The 9931-nt window shown below is 30.9% G+C and overlaps 2 protein-coding genes across 2 annotated transcripts; both read left to right on the top strand.

The window, feature by feature from the left end:
• Positions 1 to 4293: 4293 nt before the first annotated feature.
• Positions 4294 to 6198, top strand: LOC124838699 (uncharacterized). The gene is made up of 2 exons (XM_047314377.2): positions 4294 to 4740; positions 5450 to 6198. The coding sequence occupies exons 1-2, from the start codon at positions 4448 to 4450 to the stop codon at positions 5931 to 5933; spliced, it is 777 nt and encodes a 258-aa protein (XP_047170333.1). The 5' UTR covers positions 4294 to 4447; the 3' UTR covers positions 5934 to 6198.
• Positions 6199 to 7176: 978 nt separating this feature from the next.
• LOC148201454 (uncharacterized) lies at positions 7177 to 9499 on the top strand. Its single transcript, XM_088108911.1, has 3 exons — positions 7177 to 7939; positions 8103 to 8498; positions 8700 to 9499. Exons 1-3 carry the CDS (start codon positions 7177 to 7179, stop codon positions 9497 to 9499), a joined length of 1959 nt encoding a protein of 652 aa, XP_087965037.1.
• Positions 9500 to 9931: the final 432 nt, after the last annotated feature.

A 9931-nucleotide genomic window follows, 5' to 3' on the forward strand; every position in this document is an offset into this window, starting at 1 on the left:
TTTGAATTACTTTGGAAATGGTAACAAATAGACTTTTTGTTATCCAAAAGAACCGTTGCCTTGTTAATCAATAGGTTTCAGTAGAAATAAGAACTAAAACATATGATTAAGAACAGGTTTCGGTTATTGTAAGAATCAAAACATACTCCTCTAGTACTTGGCTTTTAATAATTTTGAATTATTCTTGAAATGGTAATAAAGAGGTTCTTATTCTCTTGTTTCCTGTTTTTAAATAGGCTTCAAATGTCTTGATAACTAAAACATATAAATGTTTTGGACTTTGGTTGTTTTACCAATTTAAGTTAATTTTTGAAATATAGGCTTTTATTAGGAATCAAAAACCTAGAACCGGGATGTAACGTACAAAAAACAATGCTAAAGAGCTTTCTCGCATCATTGTCTTCTTCTCTTCTTCTTTTTCTCTTGATGTTTTTCTCTTTTTTTCTCTTTTGTTTCTGTCTTAGAATTTTAATCATATAATTTCACTTAATTAGATCTAGAGTTAAAATTTATGGATTCCTATTTTTCTTAAATCTTATTTTATAAATTGTGATAAACTTTATATGAATCCACTCCAATGGTAGAAAAACACCACTTTGGACCTTCCATTTCAATCTTAAGATATCATTTACTTCATTAAGGTAAAGGGTATCAATCACAATCACTAACTCATTATAGTTTATTACATTTTTCTTTAAATATACAATATGTCCAATATTTTTACTCAGTATTTATACATACACAATTTGAATTTTCAGAATTAAAAATAAATTCTTTGAGTACGAAAACCTAGGGTTAGGTTCAAAAATCTCCTCATTTAAAATTTTATGCAAAAAGTTATAAATAAAACAAATTTACTGTTCTACTATAAAATATTTAAACAAAAGTTGAAAATTTTTTTATTGTTGTTCTAGTTTCAATTTCCTGTACTTACGTTATTTTTTTTTACAGAAGCCTTATATGATATTTTAAATTAAGTAAACATGCGAAGGATTCAAATGCATAAGTAAAACACTAAAATATATCGTATATATAATTTGTATTGGTTCTCTTGTAATTTTGATGTTTTAAAATTTTTGAGAAACTAAAAATATAGTCGTGATGTCACCAAAAATTTATGAAAAAATTTTAATTTCAAGAATTGTATTGAATTTATTTTTAAAATAATGATTGCATAATAAATAAAATTAAAGATGGAAAAAATAATGTTCATATTTCTTCCATTTTGCAAAAGAAAAAAAAATATAACCTACTCTAAGGATAAGGATTAGTGTAAAAACAAATCCTTATAGTCTTTAGGCAATGAGAATATGTATATAAGAAATTTTATAATGACATGATTATAGCAAGTTAATTTTTTCTTTTCCAAATTTTAAAGTTTTCAAGATGGTAAATTCTAGGTAAACGATAATATTTCATAAACAAAATTAACATAATTGTAAGAAAAATATATTAGGTAAAGTTAATGAGAATTTTATCCATGAGGTACTTGGTCTTAAAACTAGCAGGATTCTCATGATCTAACATTTGAATAATATTTTTATATTCATAGGTCTTTTACATTGGTTAAGAAAAATAGCTATGAAAGTGTTGAATTTGACCATTTCCAATTCATTTGGCTAAGAAAAAGAAGATAAACGAAACCCTATTTATGTGGGAATGGGATATTAACTTTTTTGGGGAAAAAATATTTTTTTAATAATTTTTTTAATAATTATTTTACAATATTAACGTGATATCTTATAATTGGACTGTTTCAAATATTTTTTTTAAAAGTAAATTTAAATAAATCAATAAAATAAAATAATGATACATTATTTATTGTAAAAAAATTGTTATAAAAAATATCAACATAATAACATGAAATTCATGTCTTGATTTAGACTTTAAAAAGTGGCAATTATGTTTGATGATGTGTATCAACTTTACAACAAAATTGTGTGCTTCAAAATTTATTTCCACCTCTCTTCATTGATTTGTTTATCCACACAACACGAAACCATTAGATTTGAAACAATCGAATTATTTTAATTTCTAAGCGCAAAAGTATCAAAGTCAAGAAATCTAATTGGTCACCTTTGAATAGGAGTGAATAAAATACAAAAAGACTATAAAATAGAAAAGAACTTAAAAATAACTCAAAGGTATTTATAGTCGGTGATTTTGACGATTATAGCAAAATATCATCCGTTTTAATTTTTTAGTGAATAATAAAAGGAATTAAATAAATGTATTTTATACAAGAGTTAAAAACTGTACGAAGTAAATTAATTAATTCTTATATTCTGTGGAACAAAAGTAAAATTACCTAAATTAATTAGTGTCGTAATTTGAATATTACAAAGATTAGGATGACGACATCCTAATAAGAAAAGAAGAGGAGAAAAACTTAAGAAATGCTTAGATTGCAAAAACATTTTTCCTAAAGAAATGTTTAGGATTTTAAAAATAGTTTTTTTTTCTATTTTTTGTTTATATTTTAAACTAGGTAAAAACTAAGTAAAAACTATCCGAATTAGTAAAAAATGGTCAAATATAACAATTAATTGAAATTTTTATTAAATTGGTCAGTTAAGCAAATTCTTTAAAAAATACAACCTGACACAAATTTAGTTCATATAAAAAATTGATAAAATCTCCAATTCAAAACAAGTAATGATTTATGAATTTTCCTTTGTCACAACATATTCACTTTTTTTTAATCTTTATTTAATATGAAATTTAAACTGCACTTAGATCTCAACGTATCATAACTTGTGCAAGTTCTATGGCGATATTATGATGACAAAAAATAAAGTAATTTGAACTCACCTAAAAGTTTAGGTTGAACCCTAATTTTTTATTTAATAAGGGTAAAATGGTTTTGGGGTAGAAACGTGGTGCTTCTTTTGTACGTGTAACCCGCACACTTAAAAATAAAATAATTAAATAACGTACGTTTATCACGTGTTATATTAATTCAACATATCTTAAATTGTGCTAATTATTCAATTGTCCAGCAATATACAAAAGTAAATTTTAGATGTACTTTGGTTTAATTAGTTTTTTATTTGATAAAGAGATAAAAGAACAAAAATAATAGTAAAATTTGATTTGAATTATACTTTGATTCAATTTACTATAAATAATTTAAAAAGTTTTCACTTTTAATTCAGATGGTACTTTAGTTAAAACTGAGAATATCAATAAATTAATTGAAATTTTACATTAATTAGTTTTAAAATGTCAAACAATAATTAATTGAATAATAATATTTAGATAGAAATCTTATTTTGAAAATGCAATTAAATCAACTTATTTTTTTTACAATTATTTTCATATTTTCACAATTTTATTTTTTCTTTGATTATTATTATTTTATTTTATTATTATTAATTTTATTTATCTTAGTCTTCTTTTATTACTATTGTTATTTTATTAAATAACTTCTTTTTATAGTTTTTTTTATAAAAACCAATTTATTAAGAATAAATTATATGTTTGTTGGAAGATGATTTTGTATTATCTTATTTATACTAATATCTTTTGTTGCTATGTCTTAATAATACTAAAGATTTTATAATTTAATAATATTAATTTGATTGTGTCAACAATGTTATGAATTATTTTAGTGCTTATAATATTTGAAAGGATAAATAATGAAATCATAAATCTACAACAAAATTAAAAAAAAGTTTTAGAATTTTTTTTAAGAAAATAGTAATTTCTATAAAATTAAACTTGATTAATAAAAAATTTATTTATAATATAGTATTTTAAATAATCAAATTTTATTATTTATTAAAATTACTCCTATTCTTAAATAAAAGAGCACCAAAATTGTGATCTAAATTACAACTTAACCTAAATTTTGAAATAAAATCGACGCATAAAATTATTAAATAAGGTAAGAATGTATATAACTCCGTAGAACAATGCATTTCTAACAAACATTTTTTATTAATTAAGATGTATTAAAAGCTATAAGATTCATGGAGCTAAAACGATGTGAACTCAAATGTATAAATTCATAAATATAATAAATAAGGTGTCAATACCCCTACCATTGCAATATATTCTTTTTGAAATAAATTATGAAAAATGTCTTTTTAACAATTTTGTTTAACATTTTACTGGATACTTTATGATTGATCCATGACCAATAAAATAATAACTAATAATTTATAATAAAAAAAAGTTATTATCGTATCATAGTACATAAATTATTACGTTATTACAAAATACGAGGGTGAAAGCGCAAAATCGGCAACATTTGTATTCATCTAAATTTCATGGCTACGTTGGAAGCCACAAACTCCAAAGCAAACTTCGAAATCAACAACAGCCTCAATTTGCAACATCAAACTCACACAAACACAAAAATTTCTCTTCTTTCTCACACACAGAGAGACAAATGAAAAGCTAAGAATATCTTTAGCAACAAAACCATTGAGAATAACTGAAAGCCATGGCTTTTCTCCTTCCCAACCTTCAACCTTCCCTCTTAGCCCAATCCAAATCCAAAGACAAATCAAACCTTCACCAAAACCAAACCCTTTCACCTCCAAAACCCACTTCTCACTTCCCCTTATCTTCTTCCTCTCTCCATGCTTCCACTGCACAAGTTGCACAGCTCACCACACCACAAGACAATAAGCAGCCAAAGGATGAATTCTACCTCAACCTTGGCCTTGCTGTCAGGACCATACGTGAGGACCTTCCTTTGATCTTCATCAAAGACCTCAACTATGACATTTATAGGTATCTTTCTCACCCCCATCTGCCCTTCTCTTCAATTTCTTTGCTCTCTGTGCTGCTTTTTTCCCCCACTTTCAGACAAGATTCTAATAGAGTATCTCATCCCTTTGTAAATATAATTTTCAATTGAAATTTTCATTCTTTCTTGATATTTATTGTCTTTATATTGCCAGCTAAATTTGGTTTTGGTTAGCCACTTAAAATGCTAAATTTGAAGGATTCTTGAGAGAGGATGAAAGAAGTAATCTCAGTTGCTATAAAAAAATCAGCATCTAATTTTGTGTGGATGTATATAACAAATCCTAAATGCTTTTTTATATATCATTGGAAAGACAACCATGCTTGTTTACTCTCAGTTTTTTCAGTCTTTAGAGTTGGATACAATTATTGTGGTTTTCTTCTCTTGTTTTTTATATATTGAGTAGTTTGTTAGAGCAGGGGTTAAAACTGACCAGTGAAGCGTTTTGCAATGAGTTGAAGGGCAAAGGGTCCAACAAAATGTATACATTAGAAAAGTTATTACAATTATATATATTGCATGCTTGGAAGGGGGAGTTCCTTGTCCAAACTTTTACGGAATTCCCATAGGAATCCAAATATATAGTTAAAATTGTTATAGATGTAATATGGTGTATCTGAGTTATATCCTTTTTCTTCTATTAAATGTTATTACTAATTTAAGGAGGCTTCCACTAAAATTTGATAATTTCAGGGATGACATAACATTCATGGACCCCATGAACAGATTTACAGGGATTGAAAATTATAAATTGATCTTCTGGGCATTGAGGTTTCATGGCAAAATCTTGTTTCGTGAGATTGCACTTGATGTGTACAGGGTGTGGCAGCCTTCAGAGAATGTGATATTGGTGAGGTGGAACCTTAAGGGAGTGCCAAGGGTTCCATGGGAAGCCAAAGGAGAGTTTCAGGGCACTTCAAGGTACAAATTGGACAGAAATGGCAAAATTTATGAACACAAAGTTGATAACTTGGCATTCAATTTCCCACAGAATATTAGACCAGTTTCAGTTTTGGATTTGGTAAGGGCAAGCCCTGCAAGTCCAAATCCTACATATTTGTGGGGTCCTGTTGACGCCTACTCTTCTTCATGGATAGCCTTTTACAAGGCAGTTCGGGAGACATTGGATCAAGAAGGAAGTTTGGTCCTACAAGATGGTCTAGCTACATGCTCATAGCTACGTATGAGCTAGCATTTGATGTTTTATTGGTAATTATGCATACATTAGAGTTTAATAAGTTAGGTATAAATACGATGAATTTGTTCCGCTGCATAAAATGGTTTATCTTCAAGGACAAGAGTGTATATAGATAGGCAGGGATGGAAAAATGAAAACTTTGTTGTTTGGAGGAAATGGGGATTCCTATGTTTTCTGAGCTTATACAAATGATGACATATATCTATTGCAGTAATCTTCCGAAATTCTATTTTGTTTTGGACTATTATTGGTCTGATGCATACAGCAGACTTCATTCTCCACGTGAACATAGATCACACTCAGTTCCTTTCACTTGATAAAGAACTCATACACCTACTTTTGACAGTAATATAACCTAAAGCAGTATCCCCATTTTTGCAATTGTGTGTTTTCATCTATGTTGATAACATAATTGTCTATAAGCATATAATTTTACATAACCCATGTCACCAATTTCGTAAATTTTATCTAATGTGCTTCTATCAGCCACTTCATCATTTCTCGAGCTGTCGTCAAATGAAATTTAATTACTTTCAACATCTGTTTTCTTTTATTGAGGCTTTTGTTCACCAACTCTACACTGGATTACCAGGGTAGATAAGGTAGGTGAATAAGGGGAACCTGATCGTATTCAATTTCATAAGGTGTAGGCTTGATAGTCGTGTGATATGTTGTATTATATCACCATTCTGCCAGGGGAAGCCACTTCCCTCATTTGTAAGGTGATTCATTACACATACATCTCAGATAGGTTTCTAGACATCTATTCATTGTTAGATAAACTTAAAATTAAAGAAGGGTTAAAATAGGAATTTGATGATCATTTAAGTTACTGCTGTGCGTTTCATTAAAATATGTGACAGCTGTTTTCATTTTAGTTTGTTTAGTTACTGATAAGCTGTTTTATCTTGTTTGATACAGTATTATTTGCAGAAAGTTTTTATGTTATAGTTAGGTATTATTTTATATTAACATACGGCCCTTTGGCCCATTCGTAAGACTATTTAAAGCCAGCTCCGTGAATGAAAGAAATCACCTCCTCAATTTCTCACATAATTATATTAGAGAATTTTAGTGCAGAATTTCACTCTAGTATATTTATAGTGTGCGAGTGCAGAAAGTGGTATCAGAGCTTTATGCTCTAAGTACCGAGAAAAAAAAAAGAGAAAGAAGAGAGTCAAATACTATGAGAGAAAAAGCGAGTGCTTATTTTTTGTGAGAGATGACAAAGTTATTCAACAGGATAAGTGTGCCACAATTGTTGGAAAAGATCAATTATGATAATTGGTCTTTGCAGAAGAAGGTTCTTCTTGGATCCCAAGATGTATGGGACATAGTGGAGGACGGGTACAATGAACCCACGGATGATGAGCATCAGACAGTGAACCAGATTGCTGCATTGAAAAAGACACGAGTGAAAGACAAATCGACTTTATACTTTCTGTATAATGCAGTGGATGAATCTGGATTCGAGAAAATAGCTAATGCAAAGTCAGCAAAAGAAGCATGGGAAATTTTGAACCTGGCATACAAAGAAGATACCTGCGTGAAGCAGGTCCGAGTTCAAGCCCTTAGAAGAGAGTTTGAACATATGGAGATGGATGAAAAGGAAGGAGTTGCCAAGTTTATAGCTCGAGTGCAGAAGATGGCCAACCAACTCGAAATGAACGGAGAAGAGGTTCCTCCTAACCGGGTTACAGAAAAGATCTTGAGAAATCTGACAGATGATTTTGAAAGTATCGTGGTCACTATTGAAGAGACAAAAGATTTGTCAACTCTCACTGTGGAGGAGTTAGTTGGGTCATTAAAGGCCCACGAATTGAGGAAGAAGAAGAAAAAGAGGGAACCCGATGATCAAGCACTACAAACAAAGTTTGACTCAAATGGAGCTCGGAATACTCAGAGCGGAGGTCCTGGAGGCCGAGGACAAGGAGGTCGAGGACGAGGACGAGGTGGACGTGGTAGAGGCAATGAAGAGCAAACCAGTTAGCAGAATTGGCATGATCGGGGACAAGGAAAAGGCCGAGGAGATCGGTCAGAAGTGGAGTGTTTTAAGTGTGGCAAGCATGGCCACTATGCAAATGAATGTAGATCAATAAAGTGCTACAATTGTGATAAGCTCGGTCACATTGCTAAATTTTTGTCGAGCCGAGAAGAAAGGTGAGAGTAACCTTCTTACAGAAGAAGGAGATGAAGAAGAGTGTGGAATTTTGTTGACATCAAAGATCTCAGAGTCGAAGGTGGAGAATTCGGATGTTGGACCATGCTTGAAATCAAAGGCTGAGGAGATTTCTACCAATTCGGTATGGTATTTAGATACTGGAGCAAGTAATCACATGTGTGGAAACGAGAATTTTTTTGATAAACTCACCAAGGTGGAGGCTAGATTTGTGTCTTTCGGAGATGACTCCAAGGTGACCGTGAAAGGGCGTGGAACAATCTGGCATATGGAGAAGGATGAACGAGTTGGAGAGATTAGGGACGTTTACTATGTTCCTGAGTTAAAGAGCAATATTTTAAGCATTGGTCAAATAATTGAAAAAGGTAATTTAGTTTTTATGAAAGACCAGGTACTGTATTTAAAGGATAAGCATGGTCGTCTAGCAGCCAAGGTTAAAGCAAAGAAAAACCGGTTGTATGAACTATAACTGAAGATCTTACATAAAAGGTGTTTGAAGCAAGATATAACTAGCAAGAACTCAGATAACTCCACTGATGAGGTAAATGTAGCATGTTTGTTAACAGGTGCAGAAGATATAAAATATGAAAAAGTCGTGCTTGATGAAAGATGGAAGAAAGCTATGGATGAGGAGATCAACTCAATTGAAAAAAATGAAACGTGGGAGCTGATAGATTTACCTACGGGTGTTCAGTCAATTGGTGTAAAGTGGGTATACAGAAAGAAAACTAATGCAGAAGGAGAGGTGGAGTGCTACAAAGCCCAACTTGTGGTGAAGGGCTACAAACAGCAGAAGGGGATTGACTATGATGAAGTATTTGCTCTAGTAACAAGGATGGAAACAATCCGGCTACTATTCTCACTAGCCGTTCAACAAGGATGGAAGATTCAGCAGATGGACATGAAGTCTGCATTTTTAAATGGTTTTCTTGAAGAGGAGGTATATGTAGAGCAACCTCTCGGTTACATGAGAAGGGGTGAAGAAAAGAAGGTGTTGAAGCTGAAGAAGGCATTGTATGGTCTGAAGCAAGTTCCTCGAGCATGGAATGAAAGAATTAATGCATATTTCAAGAAGAATGGTTATAAGCAATGTCCGCATGAACATGCTCTATACCTAAAGAAGCACAAAACAGGTATGTTGATTGTTTCTCTCTATGTAGATGATTTGATTTTCATGGGAAGTAAAATCGAGCTGGTTGAAGAATTTAAAGAAGTGATGAAGAGGGAGTTCGAAATGACCGATCTAGGCATGATGAAATATTTTTTGGGTCTAGAGGTGAATCAAAGTTCAAGAATTAAGGAAGATGATTGGAATGAAGGAAAGATAATTTTAAGTTTATGGGGGAGTTTTGTTAGACAAACTTAAAATTAAAGAAGGGTTAAAATAGGAATTTCATGATCATTTAAGTTGTTGTTGTGCGTTTCATTAAAATATGTGACAGTTGTTTTTATTTTAGTTTGTTTAGTTACTGATAAGCTGTTTTATGTTGTTTGATACAATATTATTTGCATAAAGTTTTTATTTTATAGTTAGGTATCATTTTATATTAACATACGGCCCGTTGGCCCATTTGTAAGGCTATTTAAAGCCAAGTCTGTGAATGAAAGAAATCACCTCCTCAGTTTCTCACATAATTATACTAGAGAATTTTAGTGCAGTATCCGAGTGCAGAATTTCACTGCAGTATATTTATAGTGTGCGAGTGCAGAATTTGTTTTTTTCTTTAACATTCATAACCTTCTTTTGCCATAGATTTGGAGGCGATAACCTGTGGACAATTAGACCTGCACCCCTTGT

The sequence above is a fragment of the Vigna umbellata genome, chromosome 3, assembly GCF_029865625.1.
Source record: "Vigna umbellata cultivar VRB3 chromosome 3, Vumbellata_1.0, whole genome shotgun sequence".
Classification (NCBI taxonomy): Eukaryota; Viridiplantae; Streptophyta; class Magnoliopsida; order Fabales; family Fabaceae; genus Vigna; species Vigna umbellata.

What these genes read in the sequence shown, in the direction of transcription:
- LOC124838699 (XM_047314377.2), top strand. Translation starts at nt 4,448, where the DNA reads ATGGCTTTTCTCCTTCCCAACCTTCAACCTTCCCTCTTAGCCCAATCC. An exon ending in CTCAACTATGACATTTATAG is followed by an intron (nt 4,741 to 5,449) that starts GTATCTTTCTCA and finishes TGATAATTTCAG; the next exon opens with GGATGACATAACATTCATGG.
- LOC148201454 (XM_088108911.1), top strand. Translation starts at nt 7,177, where the DNA reads ATGACAAAGTTATTCAACAGGATAAGTGTGCCACAATTGTTGGAAAAG. An exon ending in AGGCAATGAAGAGCAAACCA is followed by an intron (nt 7,940 to 8,102) that starts GTTAGCAGAATT and finishes ATTTTTGTCGAG; the next exon opens with CCGAGAAGAAAGGTGAGAGT. An exon ending in TGGTCAAATAATTGAAAAAG is followed by an intron (nt 8,499 to 8,699) that starts GTAATTTAGTTT and finishes GTTTGTTAACAG; the next exon opens with GTGCAGAAGATATAAAATAT.